This window comes from Ahaetulla prasina, chromosome 1 (genome assembly GCF_028640845.1).
Source record: "Ahaetulla prasina isolate Xishuangbanna chromosome 1, ASM2864084v1, whole genome shotgun sequence".
Lineage (NCBI taxonomy): Eukaryota > Metazoa > Chordata > Lepidosauria > Squamata > Colubridae > Ahaetulla > Ahaetulla prasina.
The window spans coordinates 128,256,538-128,276,450 of record NC_080539.1 but is presented as its reverse complement, the minus strand read 5'-3'; the positions used below and the strand labels follow the sequence as shown (position 1 = coordinate 128,276,450).

Sequence of the window (19,913 nt, the reverse complement as noted above, 5' to 3'; positions counted from 1 at the left end):
CATTGCGTAATTTTATTTATGATCAGTTTTTTAAAGAAAAGTCTTATAATGATGCCTATGATTATAATTTTTTTGTGGAAAGAGGCCTAAATCTACTTTGCAGATAGGGGTAGGTGTTGTTTTAAGATCTGAAATTAAATATTTTACTTATGAGAGTATCAATAGATTTTTAACAATTCTTGTAAATGCCTTTCATGAATGGGAGAAATATTTTGCATTCCAATTAAAACATTGCCCAAGTTCCAGTTGTTCCCAACTAGGAACATGTCCTTGTGAAAACTGAAATTTGATGGACCTGAATATAAGCTCTCTTGCATCTAATAATTTCCAATGATTCCTGTACACAGGCAGAGATTTAACTTGTAAAATATATTAAATACAAAAGGCTTTCCTTTAGCCAGCTAATTGGTACCTTTTCACTTTCAGTTAAAAATGGGATCTCTTCCTGAATTTAATCCAGGGGAGCTGTCCAGCATTTATATAATGTTCTTTTTTTTGTTACTTGGTTTTGTAGTTCAAGTCAATAACTTAATGTTAAAACAGATTTTAAAAAGTTGCAGAATGAAAAAAAATAGTTTCATTTTTTATTTCAGTAGTTTTTTTAAAAAAAAATCTGGTAGAACTACTGTAGAACAAGCTATCCTTTTTTAAATGTTCCTTTTTTAAAATTACAGCTAATCCTTCTGAATAGTAGAAGAACTTAAGCAGAGCGTAAAAAATTAAACAAGCACTGTAGGAACTTGAAGACAACTACTGCTCCTACCCTTGCGTCATAGGTAGCCCTTGATTTAAGGTGGCAGTTGAGACTAGAATTTCTGTCACTAAGTGATGTAGTCAAAAAGTAAATCCCTGCAGTTCCAGTTACCATTGAATCCCATGATCATTAGGTGAGATAGCATCCCCTTAAATGCTTTGCACAGTCCTCATGCCTTTAATTATGTTTGTCCATAGGATTGTTCACAAGCTGTATAACAAACTATTATTGTGGTATTTTATACAATTGAAATAAAAATTACATCCATTTAAAGATTGGTCTAGTGTTTAGGCATTACACTATAAAGCGTGTGACAGTGAGTTCTAGTCATCTGTTAGCCATGAATGCCATCTTAATGACCTTGAGCCAGTCAGTCACTCACACTCTCAGTCCAACTCACCTCACAGGGTTGTTATAGGGAAAATAGGAAGAAAGTGTGTTGGATATGTTCACCACATGTAACATGTAAAAATAAAGGTGAGATGGAAATAAATAAATAAATATGTAAGTATTCCTTAGGTATCAGTTAAAATTCCATGAGATTAAATATTGTCACATATTTGGGAAATGAAAAATAAATTAAACCTTGACATTAAAGCTTCTACATATTTCTTAACATTGACGTGACTTACAGTTCCTGTTTATGAGTTAGAAATAATATATTTTAAAACCCTCAAGGTCCTTTTGTATCTTATTTCAATTATAACAGAGTGTTAACACAAGAGAAACAACCTGACATGATAAACATGTGGTTTAAAGGATTATTAGTTCCTGTGGGTGGAAGAGCAAGGCTAAAAAATAGCAAATTTAATATATTACCAGATCAAACGAAGATAGAAAAACTATGAATGCTAAACAATAAATGTTAAGCTAATTTAGCATTTTGTTTGACAAAATACATATAGAGACATTAAATTTTTATACTTTTTCTTAGCCCTTCTTCCCACTTTTAAAATGTATAGAAAACCCCAAGGGAGATTTTGTTTGTATGGATTATATTCATATATATTAACAATCAAAATTAATGCATTCATTGCTGCTACCACTTCTCACAATTATTTGATGGGATTTTAATATTGTATTATTTTTCAGCATCGGCTGGCAAATAATTTTGAATTTGTGAACCAAACTGTGGTCTAACACACTTCAAGTAACATTATACTAAACCAACTATTTCTAATTAATGTTTCCAGATTTGAAAGATACGTTTATTTCTAATAAAAAATCTAAAATAGGCATTCCTATTTTTTAATTTAAAATATAGTTACATGAATTTCAGCAAGTTTTTTTAAATACATTGAGCTTGCTGAAGACATAGCTTAGTGTTATCTTTTTTTAGTAAACTAATTTAAATATGTCAAGTTGTAAGTTTAAAGATATAAAATGAATATTTATTTTTGACTCAAGTATTTTTGAGTCATGTGCATCAAATAGAGTACAATGATTATGAGATTATTTCTGATTTATAATTTCCATTTATTTATTCAATGTTTCCCCCCCTCTCTCTGTATACAGCGGTTGTGGTGCAGTGGTTAGAATGCAGTACTGCAGGGCTAACTTATTGCTCAATGCCAGGAGTTCAATTCTGAGCAGCTCACGGCTGACTCACCCTTCCAGCCTTCTGAGGTGGATGAAATGAAGACCCAGATTGTTGGGGGCAATATGCTGACTCTGTAAACCGCTAAGAGAGTGCTGTAAAGCACTGAAGCGGTATATAAGTCTAAGTGCTATTGCTATTTCCCATTTTATAACAGTTGATAGACTATTTGGGGGACTAAATCTTACACACAAAATTCTTCCTTTGTAAAACAAGTTTTTTTCTTATAGTGAATTCTATAGGGTACTGAACAAAAACATTTTAATCAAAAATATTGAGTACTTATTTGTGTTTCTTAATGGATCTGATTCATCCATCATCATCAAATATAGTTTCACTTTTCAGAAATTTATATGCCCAAATGGGGCTTATAGTCCTCCAGAGCTATCATACATAGGGCAGCCTTTAAAGAAAACTGGGAAGTTTTAGCTAGTGCAGAATGCAGTAGCCAAGATTGTATCAGAACAGCAACTGGAGTCTTATAATTTCATTTTGATAATGTACTTGGCTTCTTGTTTGCTTTCGTTGTAATTCTTATGTTGAAGGCCCAAAAAAAGCATGGGACCAAATTTTTGCAGACAATTTGTCTCAATTTTAAGGTGCTGATTGGGAGTCATTTTCTACATACAATTGATTATGACATCAAAAGAAAGATTTTTTAAAAAAATAAATAACTGGAGTACTTTTACTATGATATTTATTATCTGCTACGTATTATCAAAATCCTGTTTGTTTCTCCAATTATTTTGTTTTGATAACAGGATATATATAACTCATTGCTTGAGTATAGTTCTCAGATGAGCATTGCTAATCATTTTAATAATGGCTGCCTTTTGTTGGAATGTTTTTCTTAAACTTATTGTACTCTTATCTTAGTATACAAATTTTGTATTACATAAAAATGTTATGTAATACAACATTTTAACGATTGATTAAGAAATATTTTTATGGCTAGAGTTTAAAACTAGAGCCTAAGAGGCAACCTTTTTTGACACTAAACCTATGAACCACAGAGCTGAGTTATGATGGTTTTGAACTTTATTATCGTTTTGTGTTAACAGTGAGATTGCATGTACATTTTAATCTTTCTAATATTCACATAAAACATTTTCATTTCTTCTGTTAAATATTTTTGTCATTTGCTTTACAATAGTGTACAGTGACTATTTCTAATGTTTAAAAATGTTTATCTTATTTACTTAAATAAATGATGAATCCATCCAACTGAATCTGAATTATTAAAAGAATTATAGGTATTTTTCTTCTTGTAAGAATCTTTGCAAATCATGTTTTTATCAGCTTAGTTATCATTATATTAATTATATCATGATTGTCTTTTCTTCCTCTAATAAATAATAATGGATTGTGTTCGATCTGTAATATCAGGTTGGATAAGGACTAAATCTAGAGTTTGTTTATCAGCAACCCCTTTACCCCCATTTTGTCCATCTTCTGGAACACGTTTGGGTGCAGACTAGGAGTTCATTACCGAAGAGAAAGTTCAATATCCGTTTAGCTGAATGACACTGGTATCTCTCCCATTTATCTAATTTCATCACCTTGCTAAAGTAATTAAAGCAATGGGTTTACCTGTTGGAGTATCAGTTTTCATATTATAAGACATCTTAATCCAGCCAGGCTGGGGAAAGTCTGTGATGCAATTCAGTTGATTATTAATTAAAATTACTCTTGGCAGTATAGTTTGTTCCTGTATTGTGTACAGTAGTTTTATATTTATAGATGAGTCATAACTATGAATAAACCATCTGGTTTCTTCAATTTCTCGTTTATTCTTCCCCGGAAGACCCAATTTCTACCACTTTTTACACATAAATTAATTGGTGATGTATAATATAAGCAGCTTAAAGAAAAAACAGTCTTAAACTGGCCTGTTCATTTGCTAATTTCTGCACAAAATCATGGTAGCTCAGGTTTTCCCTAAACTACAGTGATTATAGTTCTCCTCAGTGAGGGTTGAATACATGCTGAAAACAATTTAAAAGTAATTTTTTGCAGTTGGTTAGTGTCCAAAGGCTATGTGTTTGGATATTGTTTGAAATGTGGTTGGCTCATGGTGAGGGGATGTGGATTGAGGATTGAATATTATCTTGGTGACAATGACAGTTGTGGGGAAGGAAAGTAAAGAGATGCCTTGGGTAAATTGAAGTATTTTATAAGATATACTACACTGGGATGCTGGCAGTCAATGTGGGTAAATGCCAGCAAACAAGGGAGGGAAAGGAAAGGACTGGAAAGATTGGGGTCTACTTGGTCTGTGAAATCATTTCTGCATCCTTGCAAAAAAAAAAAAAATCGGTCAAACCTCAGAACAACAAAATGTCCCAGGTTTTGTTTCTGCCAAGTCATGATCAATTTAGAGTTCAGGGAACTTACAGAACACATTGTATTTGTTTAAAGATTGAAGCCAAACACATTTTCTGTTTGTGTATACCTGTTTTGCATAGGAAGAACAAAACCAACCAATTGACTATGTCAATGCTGGGACATAGGAATCATTCATGGGAGTCAAATACTGGCCTAGGTCTGCTTTCAATCTATAATTTTATATAACTGTATAATTAAGTTGATCATGACATTGAAGAACTGAGATTCTTGCCCTTTATTGTTAGAACTAAATTGACTGTATCTTGTCCAGGCGTTTGGTTTATTGATTTTTCTATAATTAGTTTTTCTAATAATATTTATATTTGTCTTGCATATTAACAGGGTTATGCAGATTTGATATGCTAATTATATGGGGAAATAATATTGCCTGCAATGGTCTGTCTTTCAGTGAATAAATTTTTAGCCTTTGAAGGCCCTGTGCTGCTGGATATGCGTATTAAGCATTTGGTGAAAACAAAGCAATTATCTCAAGCAACCGCATTAGCAAAAGTGTGCTCAGACCATCCAGAAATCAGCAGCAAAGGCAATTTTAAGCAAACCTATCTAGTCTGTCTTTGTTCTGGGTCACCAAATGAAAAACTAATGCAAGAGGTGAGTACATTTTATGTCTGTTTCTCAAAACAAAAATTCCTTTCTCTAGAGGGGAAAGTATTGGAAACCATAATCTGAAAATTATGAAATAAACTGAATTTAAGTCATAAATATAGTAGTCACTGTTTCACTTAGTGACTGTTTTTGCTTAATGACCAAGTTGCCACCCGCAATTGTGGTTGCTAAACAAGGGCTACCTATATAATTTCTTGCATTTCTTTTGCAATTGATTAGCAACAGTGTTTCATTACTATTAGTCCTCAACTTGTTACCGCAGCTGGAATCAGAATTTCTGTCATAAGTCATTATAGTTGTACCCAGTTGTGCAACAATATATATGGTTGTCGTTAAGGGAACCACTGAAACAAATCAGTTAAGTGTATCCAGTTTTTCCAAATGGGCTTTTACTACAGTTGTGACTGGAATTTCCATTGTAAGTCATTGGAGTTACAAATTGAGTTGGACCCAGTTTTACGACAATTTTTACTGCAGTCATTAAGCAAATCATGTGATTATTAAATCCAGTTTTCCCAATGGGCAATTTTTTGTGGAAATTGGCAAAATAGATTGCAAATTGTGATCACTTAACCACAGGATACTGTAACCAGCTTTAAATGTGAGCCAAATGCCAAGAAGCCAAATTGCAAATGACCATCAGGATGTGCGATAGTTGTGTGAGTACAGGTTATAAGTCACTTAGCCAAGACTGTCATAACTTTGAATCATTGTTAAGCAAACAGTCCTAAGTCAAAGTCTATTTCTACTTATTTTTTAAAATATTGAAATAATAAATGATAATTCTGGGTATGGTTTTCTGCAGCAGTACCTGAGATATGAAGTAATTGAGGTAGCTATTGCACTAGGTGGAAAGTCTAGTAAGTGGGTGACTATGAGTTATAGTGATAACCTTAGGTGCAAAGCCAGCTGGATGACCTAGGGCCAGTCACCCTTTCTCAACCTTAGGAAGCAGGCAATAGCAAATCAGTTGCAAAATACCTTGCTAAGAAAATTAGGGAATACTCCAAGTGGTCACTAGGAGTCAAGTCTGACTGGAAGACATATTCTCTTTCTTTTTTTCTTTCTTTCACAATATGCATAGAATCACAGTTTGGGTAATAGATTTAATATATAAGAATTTGTTTTATTTTTGAAAAATAACTCTGGTTTTACTTCAAACGTTGGGACATGATCTAAAACACCAAGGTTTCATGTGCGCCCTGAAAGGGTTGACAGTTGCCTAAAAACATTCTACGGTTATTAGAAATGAACAATATTAATATGGAAGAAAAGGAGAATTAACAAATGTGTAATAGGAAGATTCAATTAGTATTTAATTTTAGTTGTTAAGATCCAACCCATTTGTTTTTGAAAGTTTCCAGCATTTTGAAATGTTATTATCAAATTGTTGTTCATTTGAAAATAAAGGTTTTATTGATCATGATTTGTCTTGTCCTACAGATTGCAGATATAGACTGTAAAGATGCTTTAGAAATGATCTGTAACTTAGAATCAGAAGGGGATGAAAAGAGTGCTCTGATTCTGTGTGCAGCATTCTTATCTCGGCAGCTACAGCAAGGAGAGATGTATTGTGCATGGTAGGCTCAAGTCTGTTTGAACTCTGTTGTGGTCAGCATGTGTCACATTTAACAGTAAAATAAAGACTTTTATCACCAGATAACTAATGCACTTGATGTTATTTTTTTAAAAAAAATTAAAGGTCATGTAGCATATTGATTATTACATAGCATCATTAATTTTAAAGTCTTCAAAACATCAGTTTCTGGGGGTCTTTTTTCATTAAAAAATTAATGTTCTATAAATACATGTTGCAGACATGACTTTTATAATCCTTTCTGCATTTCATGGCATCTTATTGCGTGGTTATAAAATCTTGTTTCAGTATATTTTTATTATCATTTGTTGGTAATAATCAGTTTTTTAAAAATAAACATAAACTTATATTAGAACACAGTTAACATTAAAATCTCCCATTCTTCTAGGGTAACGTTTGAAATTTTACTTTTAGTATTTAAAAATGTTAAGTTTGAAAATGTTGAATTATTTAACATTTCAGGATGTTTTATCCACTGAAAAGCATAAATAATGCTTGAACAGTAGTAATGAGGTATGATTTGTAGGTTTCTTTATTTTTTAGCTCAACTCCAGCCTCAGGAAGAATTTAGATGAACAATATTTCATCCCTTTAACAAACGCAAAAATTAGATTTTTTTTCCTCATGGTCATCTTTAGTAATTTAGAGCAAAGAGCACCATAATTTCACCAAGAGTATTCTTCATTTTGAAGTATTCTGCCAAAATGCATAAGGTGTTTCATCTATTAATTTTATTTCTTTATTAAATTTATATCCCATAAGGTGACCCTGGAATTCATTCTTCTCTTAATGAGTAGTAGAATGCCCTCAGAAAAAATATTTCAAATTTCGATCCTACTGCAATCTGAACAGACACCTCAGTGATCTAAAGTGAGAATAAAACACAAAATGCATAGCAGTACAAAAAATATACCTAAACCCACTAACAGTCATTAGGTGGCATCCTACCCCAAGTGGCCTTCAATAGAGTTCTGTCTTCTGCTTCTGTTTCATGTCTGAACTAAATGAACCTCTAATGAGAAATCATTCCATAGCCCATTACAGAAAAATAGTTATTGTGAGTTTTGACCCCAAAGTGGAAAACACTTTGTGTTTCTCCTGGCACAATAACATTGACTAGGGTAACTCCAGTGGAGAGAGATGATCCTACAAGTACCTTAAGGCCAAGTCCTAAAAGCTGTATTCATTAATATCATTGATTTAAATTGTACTGAGAAGTTAACAGGGAGCCAGTGCAGGGCCTGCAAGACATAATATTATCCTACCAAATATTGCTAGTGAGCAACCAGGCCATTGCATTTTCTGCCAATTAAAACTTCCCACAAGTCTTTAAAGGTGTGCTATGTAGAATGCATTACAGCAGTCTCAGTTTGTGGTGAAGAGAGCATGAGCCATCATAACAAAGTTTTCATGTCCTAGATAAGGCTGTGATCTGCTCATCTGAAGTATCTATTACTTCTTTAGAGTAATGCAAGTTATGCAACCCCATCCAGAATCATTACTGGTGATTCTAGGAGAGCCCTAGTGTACAAGCAATAACTTTGTCTTGCTGGAGTTGAATTTTAATCTATTCTATCCCATTCAGACTGTCACAATCTTCAGGAGAGATTTCAACTGCAACTGTAGTGCTGCTAGGGGTCTTCAGGTAAAACTGGATATCATCAATATGCTAATGATACCAGACCTCACACTGCCAGATAACCTCCCTAGGGACTTTATGTAGATATCAAATAATAGAAGGGAGTGAACTAATTCTTGCAGCGTTCCACCAGGGATCAACCAACTCTATTCCCCTATTACCAACAACTGGAACCTTCCACCAGGAAAGGAGTGAAACTACAGTGCTAAAAAAAGAGGAATGCCTCCAATCCTCAACCCCTTTAGAAAGTCCAGAAGAATACCATTGTCAGCACTAGTGAAGGTGGTTTGGAGATGCAAAGTGACCAGGACAGGTATTCTACCCCATCCAGATATTTAATGAAGATGATCCACCAAGAATGTATCTGCCCCATGCCTGGGTCTGAACCCTAACTGTTAAGATCCAGATAATAAATTTAGTCTAAGTCACTCTGTAATTGTCTCAATAACCTGTGTGAAAAAGAGAAGGTTGGAAATCAAGCAATAGTCTCCTGATGTCTTCAGATCCAAGAAGGGCCTGTTGAGGAAGAACATTACCAGTATACCTTTAAGGGCTGCTGGCCTTGCTCCCTTCCTAGTGAGGAATTTACAGCCTCCTAGATCTTAGAAACTATCCTTCCCGCCAGCTGCCCAAAGGACAGGTAATTAGATAACTGAAGGAGCACTGTGCCCACTTTTTAGAAAATTACATGCCAGAAAGAATCCTAGGTAATGGCTCAGGACAGTGCCCCAGTTATTACAAAGACCCCACCCGAGTGAATTCAAGCAAAATGTCCTAACTAATTCCAATGGCTCATTGATAACTCTGCTGGGTAGCTCTTAATACTAAAGAGAGTTAATCACCTGCAAAAGGACTGCTGATTCACAACTTACCAACTTTATTGTTGGAATAGGTTAGAACTGGGCAGGTATCTGTGTTCAGTCAGATTCCCTCTTTGTTGCTGTCCACTTGTACGTCAAGCAGCATTTCTATTGCTTCATCTTCCAGAGGTCTTCTGGAAGGAGCCCTCTGGGATTGGCCAATAGAGAATGGCCATTTTACCAACAACCTAAGTGCTGCCTCTTACTTGTTACAGACCAGATCCTCAACCAATTTGCCTGATAAAGTGTCAGAAAAAGTTGCATTTGGATGAGAAAGTGGTTTGACAATGGCAGAGAAAAGATGATAGTACTCTTCAGATCCATCTTATATAATAAATGTTTTGAGGTAGCGACAAGGTCTAACTTGACTGCCTATATACGTTGGAGCCAAGATTACCTTGGGCAAGTCCATTGTTACTATAGAGATCCTAAATTGGACTTTATTAGACATGGCCCAACTGCAGGGAGCTTAAAGTCCCCCAATACAAGACATGAATGACTCCACTACCAAACTGGTGACTAGACAAAGGATCCCATAGACATTATTCTGTGTGTTGGATGTGATTTTAAAAAATAAACTTATTTTTCTGAAAAGTGGCATTTAGTGGTAATAAATAATAGCATGTAATAGTACTGTGGCATTCCTCTTGTACCCCTGTCTTCCCAGCAATTGAAATTAGTTTGATAAACTAATTCTGTGTTATTTCAGTATTAATACAGTTAATTTTTTGGTAAAATTCTATTTTCAGGGAACTGACTCTCTTCTGGAGTAAACTACAGCAAAGGGTAGAACCTTCTATACAAATATATTTGGAGAGATGCCGTCAACTATCTGTATTAACAAAGACTGTGTACCACATTTTCTTCCTGATTAAAGTAATAAATTCTGAGGTAAATATGTGTGAGATTATTTTTATCACGGTGTGAAATTAAAATAAAATCTGCCAATTGAAATCACATTGAATATTAAGATCCCACATGAAGTTAGATAAGAAGGTCTTATCAAATAGGAAGATGTTAGTTTCTTTTAATGTGTTAAGGTCTCTTAAGATAGTATTCTTTAAAAAAATTATTTTAGCAATTACAGTAGATGGAAGATATAACTAGGGACCTTTGGACAACTTCAGAAAAATCTTTTGTTGAAATAGCAAATTTGATAATTGTCTTCTGTGTGGCTGCTTTATTACTTTTTTCTTTCACAATCCATAAATTCCAATATTTCTATGGTGAAAAATGTACTTGTCAACTTTTTACAGGAAGTAAACTAAGTGGACTCTGAGATGGAATGCCAGTGTTATGCCTCAGGTTGTTTACTTAAACGAATGCTGCCCAAACCTTTTCCTTCATTATTCAAACCATTTATCAAAAAGTCTTATCAAACCAGTCATAAATAACTTCTGTTCAGTGACTCTGAACAGTCATTGAATGAATGGTCTTAATTGAGGACTATCTGTGATATAAAAACAATACCATTAAATGATATTTGAATGATAAATTATCTATTGGTAATTTCATCAATTTTATCTTAATAGGAATAATTTGGGAGATTTTCAAATCTATTTTAGTACAAATGATAATCTTTAAGTCAGCTTAAATGTCCCAGTTGTGATGAATAATGGGCCCAAAGAAAAACCATTTTTACTCAAATTTAGACAATTTACCCGAGTTTGGGAAGCACTGACTTAAATTAAATATTGTATTCCCATTCCATTGGGCATATTTCAGTAGCAATCTTCTATTGCATAAATACATTTCTCCTTGCATTTTTTTGGAAACAATTTATTTTTCTCTTTGTTTATGTGTATCCTGCCTTTATTATTTTTACAAATAACTCAAGGCAGCAAACATATCCAACATACCTTCTTTCTCCTATTTTCCCCACAACAACCCTGTGAGATGAATAGGTTTTCAAGAGTGGAGTTTACCTTAATCAATTATTACTGACTACTGAGTCAATCTCAAGTTGACATTTCCTCATAGTGATGCATTGCATAAATGGAATATTGTTGATAAACCAAAGACCTTGCTGAAATGCATATTTCTTATAACCAAGTTAATGTTTTACATAAAAATTAAAGGTATTTCTTAGAATGAGTATGAATCCCAAAGAAATGAAAATCTGAAATTAGCATTTGCCCCTTTGAGGTAATTAACACTGGGAATTCCTAATGTTATAGTTAATTAATGCAGAATTAATTGAAATCAAAATCTAAGCATGCATGCATTTAGATATTTAGGAACTAGCATTACATTTACAATATAATTTTTTTTTTGCTCTACAGATTGATGCTGCTGGTCTTGCAACCTGTATTGAACTTTGTGTGAAAGCATTACGCTTGGAGGCTAGTGAGAATACAGAAGTCAAAATTTCCATTTGCAAGACAATATCTTGCTTATTGCCTGATGATTTAGAAGTTAAACGTGCTTGCCAACTAAGTGAATTTCTTCTTGAACCTACTGTGGATGCATATTATGCCGTAGAAATGTTGTATAATCAGCCTGACCAGAAATATGATGAAGAAAACCTTCCAATTCCAAATTCATTACGCTGTGAGCTTTTACTTGTATTAAAAACTCAGTGGCCTTTTGATCCAGAATTTTGGGACTGGAAAATGCTAAAACGTCAGTGTTTAGCATTGATGGGAGAAGAGGCATCAATTGTATCTTCAATAGATGAACTGAATGATAGTGAAATGCATGAAAAGGTAGAGGACTGTCAAGATGAGAACAAAGACACTTCAGCAAATGGGCTTTCTGGATGTTTCGATGAAGCTACAAACTTGCTCAGAGGCATTAGAGATAAGAAACAGAAAAACAGAGAAATTAAAAAATTAAGGGAGAGGGGATTCATATCTGCTAGGTTCAGGAACTGGCAAGCATACATGCAATATTGTGTGCTGTGTGATAAGGAATTTCTTGGACATAGAATAGTCAGGCATGCACAGAAACACTACAAGGATGGGATTTATAGTTGTCCAATATGTGCACAAAATTTTAATTCTAAAGAAACTTTTGTTCCTCATGTAACGCTACATGTTAAGAAATCCAGTAAGGAAAGACTAGCTGCAATGAAACCACTGAGAAAATTAGGAAGGCCACCCAAAACAGCAACCACTGGTATAAACAGAAAGAACAATACCTTAGTAAAGCAAGAACAACGACACATAAAAAAGAACAGTCTTTATGCGGCAGACTTCATTGTTTTTAATGACAACGATGGCTCAGATGATGAAAATTATGACAAAGACAAACCTTACATTCCAGAAGTAATTCCAGTTCAAAAGCCATTGCCTGTCAATGAGTTTACTTGCCCTGTTACCTTGTGTAAAAAAGGCTTTAAATACTTCAAGAATTTGATTGCCCATGTAAAAGGTCACAGAGATAATGAAGAAGCTAAACGCTTTCTTGAAATGCAGAGCAAAAAAGTAATTTGCCAGTACTGTAGACGACATTTTGTAAGTGTTACCCATCTTAATGATCATTTACAAATGCACTGTGGTATCAAACCTTATATTTGTATACAGATTAAGTGTAAGGCTAGCTTTAACAGTTATGCTGAACTTTTGAGTCACAGAAAAGAACACCCAGTCTTTAGGGCACGATGCATGTTTCCCAAATGCGGGAGAGTATTTTCAGAAGCATATTTGCTTTATGATCATGAAGCTCAGCACTATAATACTTTCACCTGCAAACTTGCAGGTTGTGGGAAAGTTTATCACTCACAGAATGAATTAGAAAAGCATATTGAAGATCACACTAAATCTGAAAAAATATTACCATCTGATGGTGATGGTAGCTGTTCTCAGAGTTTAGAAAATAATGAAAATAATGAAGAAGTCCATCCAGAAGAGACGCTGGTGCTACCACCTGACAATAATGTAAATAACTGTGCCAAAGTAGAAGATTATGTCACAGATGAGATCCATGATGAATCACTTGAGTCTGAAAATACGAAACAATCGACCAATGTACTGGAGCAGCCTAATTCAATCTCCGTTCATAGTGGGGAACAACATTTGACTACTGCAGCAAGGACAGGATCATTAGGTCCAGCCAGCAATGTTTTGATACCTCTTCTAGGCCAAAAAATTCGAGAGAACATGGCAAAAAAAGGAAAACTGCCTGCTGTAAATACTGCCATAGATGTTGGTGCATCTGTCATCCATCCGTTTTGCTCAACAGTTGAAGATACTTGCAGTGACCTTTCTGTTTTCCATGAAGGGAAGGAGGATGGTTGTGTTGGTGAGCCTCAAACCATTTCCACAGACTCAGCAAAGCTTGAACCTGATGCTCTTGCAACAAAAAGTCAAGAAAAAAAGAGTAGCCATATGTCCTTCAGCACGCAAAATCAGTTGGAGTGTCAGAATTTGCTCTCTCCAAAGCCTCAGCTTGAAGAAAGTGTTAGGCCAGCTGTTAATCTCTATAATCAGCCTCTGAAAAATTTAGGAGAAATTCCACTTGCTTCTACCCAGAACATTGTAGGCACTGCTTTTTTACCTATTGTACCATTGGCAGCTCCAGTTCAGAGGTTTACTTGCCAGGTTGAAGGATGTACGCGAATCTACAATTCTTCTCAGAGTATTGGAAAGCATATGAAGACATCACATCCTGATCAATATGCTGAATTTAAAATGCAGTGGAAGAATAAGAAGAGTAAAAAAATAAGTTTGCAAAACCAGCCAAATGACAACAAACCAGTTTACTTTTTACCATCACAAGTATCTACTCCTGCTATTGATGCTTTTCCTCAACAAACCAAAACCACCTTAAATCCTACTTGTACAAGTCAGCTGCAGCAACTGTCAAATGTTCTTTTTCCAACACGTTTGGAGAATACAACTAACTCACTATTACCAATAGTGGAAAATGTTGGTCTCCCTTCTCATATTAAAAATGAATCAGAAAATGCTTTAAGCTCTCAGTTGGCAAGTATGTCCAGTGCAACTTTACCTTCACAGATGGATGATTTAGAGAAGCCAGTTATGCCTTTGAACATCGACAGTGGTTCTGATCCTTTTCTTCCTTTACCAGCAGAAAATGGGCTCATTTCTCTTTTTCCTTCCCCAGCTCACAATAGTCCAAGTTCTGTCTTCTCACAAATGGAGAACGCCAATCATTTTTCCTCCCAACTAGAAGGAAATACAAATTCTTTTTCAAAAGAGGAAAGTGTTGACATACTCTTTCCTTCACAAATAAATAACGAAAGTCACTTCGGTGAAACCACTCCCCAGCCTCTTATATCAGAAAAAACGAAAAAGGATCGTAGGCGAGGTACAGATGGAAAAGACAAAAAGCCAAAGCATAATAAGCGAGCAAAATGGCCAGCAATTATCAGGGATGGCAAATTTATTTGTAGTAGATGTTACAGGGTTTTTTCCAATCCTAGATCACTTGGTGGTCATCTGTCTAAACGATCTTATTGCAAACCTTTGGATGAATCTGAAATTTCCCCTGAAGTTCTCCAGCTTAATGGACAATCCTCCCTACTTGCAAGTATGATTCTTTCTTCAAATGCTTTAAGCTTACAGCAGCAACAGGAGTCAACTTACAATCCAGATGCATGTTTTAAGGAACCATCATTTCTACAGCTGCTTGCTAATGAAAATCGGCCAACTGCCATTTTGCAGAATTTATTTCCACGGACGAACATGACAAGTTTTAATCCAAATGAAAATGATGAAGGAAATGAAATTATCAAACAAGCTTTGGAAACTGCAGGAATTCCAAGCACTTTTGATTCTGCAGATACATTACCACATATAATTACTACCAACTGTGTTACTAGCACCACACAAATAAATACAACAGTTTTACCAAATCCAGGCATATCACCTTCATTACCAACAAGTTGCAACCCATCTACCTTGCTCACAGACCAAAACAGAACACTTAACACCAAAATTTCATCAGAAGAATGCAACAGTTTACCTGTGTTTTCAGATGATTTAATACTTAAGACTATTGAAAATGGCTTGTGCCCTCATCTGGTTCCTAATTCTGCTGCCACAACACATAATTTGGGAAACAGTCTTCCACGTGTTTCAGTCATAAGTAGCATCAAAAATTCAGAAGTATGTAGTTTAACTAAAAAAGAGAATAGTGGTTCAAAGAAAAAGAAGAAAACACCTGTCCCATTGGTTGTACCTCACATTCCACAAAAGTTGGTAGTTAATGATTTAGCAGGTTTAGGGCTTATCACTAGAAATGTCGAACAGAATATGCAAGCAACAGCAGAAAATTTTCAGTCAAATATAATAGCAAATAGTGAAACACAAGGATTAGTGGAAAATCTTACAAAGAAATTAAGTAACGTTAACAGTGGATTAACAGCAGATATCAAAGAAAACTTAAAGTCAAGTGAAAATCATGTAGAAATCGTTCCCTTGCCATTGAAAAATGAAAATGGTGATTCTCGGGTTACTCTGGAATGTTGCATTCCAGAGAAGTCCAGTTTTGAGATTTCAAATGATAACATTGTTCAGAACTTTGAAAAAACCCTTGAAATAATTAAAACAGCTATGAATTCTCAGAAGATAGAAGTTAAAAGTGAAATTCAAGAGATATCCATTGAAGCAATACGAAGCCCACAAAACGATACTGCTCAATGTGTTTTTGAAAATCCTGCACAACTCCCTAAACCTAATTCTACTCAATGTATAACACATACACAGAATATCGCCCTTGCTGAAGCCTCTCATAAAGATGATTTTCAACTTATGGAAATTTTAGAAGGCTTGAAAAAGCTGAATTTAGAAAGTGAAACATCAAATCAAGTACTAGATAATATAACTCATTGTCTTCCAGCAAATACATTAATGCCACAAGTCCTTATTCCAGGTGTAACACCTGAGACAACATCTCTTGTCCAGACAACTTCAGAAACACATCCAATGTTTGTTGAAAAAGTTCATAAGCCATTTACTTGCCAGGCTGCAGGTTGTAATTATAGTGCCATGACAAAGGATGCATTATTTAAGCACTATAGCAAAATACATCAGTACACTGCAGAAATGATTCTTGAAATTAAGAAACACCAGTTAAAGTATGCTCCATTTAAATGTGTGGTTGCTAACTGTCCCAAAACCTTTACAAGAAATTCTAACCTCCGGGCGCACTGCCAGCTGGTACATCATTTTACAACAGAAGAAATGGTAAAATTAAAACTAAAAAGGCCTTATGGACGACGATCCCAAAGCAAAACCCTAAATGTGTTACCAAGACCTAATGAAGTCAGAAACATGCCATATGTGTTAATAGAAAGTAAACAAGAGTCGCACTTGACTAAGGAGCTTGATCTAAAGAAAGAACCAGTCATGGAATCTATGAAGGTTCCAGAAAGATTGATACCAGAAGCAGCAATACCAGAAAATACTTCTGATAAATCTGAAAAATTAGAAAAACCCTCCCAAATAATTCCAGTTTCTCTGGAAATTCATAATATATCCATACTTAATAATAATCAAGTGCAGCCCAAATTACGTAAGATCAGAAGGCATAGGAAAGAAGAAGAAAAAAAGAACAAAAAGCCAATTCCCAAGCCTTTGGAATTGCCCACTAGTTATAATCCTTATAGACCTTACAAGTGTGTGCATCAAGGTTGTTTTGCAGCTTTTACAATACAACAGAATTTGATTCTGCACTATCAAGCTGTACATAAATCTGACCTACCATTATTCTCTTTGGAGGCAGAAGAAGAAAGTGAACCGAGTAAAGAAGAAGAGGCTAGTAAGGAAGAAGAGAGTGATGCGACTGAAACTGTGAAAGAATTCAGATGTGAAGTAAGAAATTGCTCTAGGATATTTCAAGAAGTTACTAGTCTTTTTCAACACTATATGAAACTTCATGAGATGACTCCTGAAGAAATTAGCAGAATGAAGTCATCCTTGGATGTTGGAAGATTCCTCTGTGATCAATCTGAATGTAAATCATCATTTACAACATATGTTAATTATATTACTCACCTTGAGACAGATCATGACATAAAAATAAAGCAGAGCAAAACAGAAGATTGCATGTACAAATGTGATTGTGAAGGTTGCGATCGTATTTATGCAACAAGATCTAATCTTCTAAGACACATTTTTAATAAACACAATGATAGGCATAAAGATCATTTAATAAGACCTAGGCGATTCCTAACACCAGGTCAGGAAAATATATCAATTAAAGCTAATCAGGAGAAAGTAATGAAAATTAAATACAAAGGATTAAAATACAGGACAGGAAAAAATGGAAACAGGATATCGTTTAGAGCCAAGCGAAGAAAAGCAATAAATGTAGAAGACAGAAACTTCCAACTAGGGCAAATTGATGGAAATCAGACATATTCTTTAAAATGTGGAAAGTATATTTATTCAGTAAAGGCAAAAGATGATGCTTTATCTGAATGCAGTAACAAATTTATTGTACAATATCCATGTATGATAAAAGGTTGTTCATCAGTTGTTACAAGTGAGAATAATGTAATTCGGCACTATAAATGTCATAAATTATCTAAAGCATTTACTTTACAACATCGGGATCTCTTGATTGTCTCAAGTAAGCATGCAAGACCTTCCGGAAAAGAGGTTTTCTCGCAAAACGAAGCAACTGAGGACAAGGTTTGTGAAGTAAAAGAAGTGCAGCCGCCCTTGCCAGACACTTGTGAGGACTTGAGACTGTCTCCACTGGTGATGCCAAAAGAACCAGAAAAGACTGAGAAGGATGAAGTGGATGAGCTTGCAGAACTGTTTATTACCAAACTTATTAATGAGGATCTAGCAAGTTCAGAAAACCATGTAAAGGCCTCTCCTGGTGTAAATAATGACTGTCAGGAAACTAGTTCTTCTCTTTCAGAAAAGCAAAGCATAAGCAGTAATTTTAAAAGAGTAAACAAAGAAAAAAATATATCCCAAAGTAAAAAGAGAAAAGTTGAAAAGCAGGAAGAAATCTTGGCTGTTGAATTAAGCAGTGTGCATAGGGAACAAGAAAGTGCTGTTGCTATTCAAACTGTTGAAGAACAGTCTTCGACTTTTGATTGGAGTTCATTTAAGCCCATGGGATTTGAAGTATCTTTCCTCAAGTTCCTTGAAGAATCTGCAGTGAAGCAGAAGAAAAACACAGAAAGGGGGGGTTATAATAATTGTGGAACCAGGAAACGTTCTCATTCTAACGCAAGAAAGTCTAATGAAAAGAACTCTGTTGTGAGAACACGATCATGTTCAGAAAGTGAAACACGTGTACAGTTTGTTAATCCATCACAATTTCAGTGTAGTGGTACTGTAAAAATAGTTTTAGATAAGACTTTTAAAGATTGCACTGAGCGTGTATTGAAGCAGCTTCAGGAAATGAAACCTATTGTCAGTCTAATAAGACTTGATGGACATTGGGAAGCTAAACTAGAGGTTACAAAATAATCAGGTAATATGAGCGGGCTCCTTGTTCTGATCATTAATGTATATCTGTACCACATTTTTTTTATTTTGAGTAGGAAGCCATTGAGCATGATGCTATTTCTTAAAGTGTTTTTTGTTTTTGTTTTGTTTTGTTTTTTTGAAGTGATTTAACCTAGTAAGTTCATGACAGTTGTCATGTAAATTTATTTTTTATCCCTATGGGACTTGGAACAGAATCATTGTTTCAGTTTTGTAAATAATTGAACAAAACCTCAATTTTTTATCAAAATTTGTCCTTTTCCATGACTGAAATCTTTGTGAATTGTCTGTGGTATCTTTCGCCGGGTCACTGCTCATATATAACAGTACTTTTTATTTGTAGATACATTTTTGTATATATTTATTATTGTAAATCATTTGCTGCAAATGGCAGTCTGTAAGTCTGAAATATTAAATGACACATTTATATTCAGAATTTTAATTTGTAACTAAGTGATCCAGTTTTTAAAATGTTCTTTTAAACTTAAAACTTTTTGAAGTAAAAACTACAATAGGTGAGTTTACCATATCCAATTTATTTTGCCTAAACTGTGTGTATAGGAGAGAAAGTTATCAGATCACATTTAAATGGTTAAAATACATACTGACACAGTTGTATTTGTAACTGCAAGTGTCCAATATTATTGGATAGTATTTATATGTAGCTAACTCAAAAAGTTTTCCTACAACTGCATTATGCATTGCTTTTAATCAGATCGAAAACTTCCACTTCCATAAAATGATGGAAATGTAAAATTTAAATACTTTGCTGGCAATGAAAATTTAAACACCATTTGGTATTAAACAATCCATCGTGAATGTGCTAGAAAATTAGTAGTGTGGAGCAGTGTATATATTTGAGGTGGTGATTTGTGAAGTAGCCCAGTATTGCCTTAAATAAAATCACATTTCATTTCTTGTTTTTTACATTTTATCTTATCAAAAATCCTTTTCCTTTTGAAAATTTTGATTGGTGTATAGTAATGTCTATAGCACTGCTTTGTAGACAGTGCTTTCTAAAGAATGAATTTCGAAATTACC

At 34.5% G+C, this 19,913-nt stretch overlaps 1 protein-coding gene across 4 annotated transcripts in view; it reads left to right on the top strand.

Annotated features, from left to right (window-relative positions):
- Positions 1 to 19,787, top strand: part of ZNF292 (zinc finger protein 292) — a 31,589-nt gene extending 11,802 nt beyond the window's left edge. For 2 of the 4 annotated variants that reach the window (XM_058175494.1, XM_058175499.1), the window contains exons 5-8: positions 5,146 to 5,348; positions 6,807 to 6,943; positions 10,209 to 10,350; positions 11,742 to 19,787. In XM_058175494.1, coding sequence (XP_058031477.1) covers positions 5,146 to 5,348; positions 6,807 to 6,943; positions 10,209 to 10,350; positions 11,742 to 18,854 — 7,595 coding nt within the window. In that variant the 3' untranslated portion in view covers positions 18,855 to 19,787. Of the gene's footprint in view, positions 1 to 5,145; positions 5,349 to 6,806; positions 6,944 to 8,550; positions 8,606 to 8,625; positions 8,913 to 10,208; positions 10,351 to 11,741 lie in introns of those variants that run through there. The other 2 variants (XM_058175518.1, XM_058175510.1) reach the window with 2 other exon arrangements.
- Positions 19,788 to 19,913: the final 126 nt, after the last annotated feature.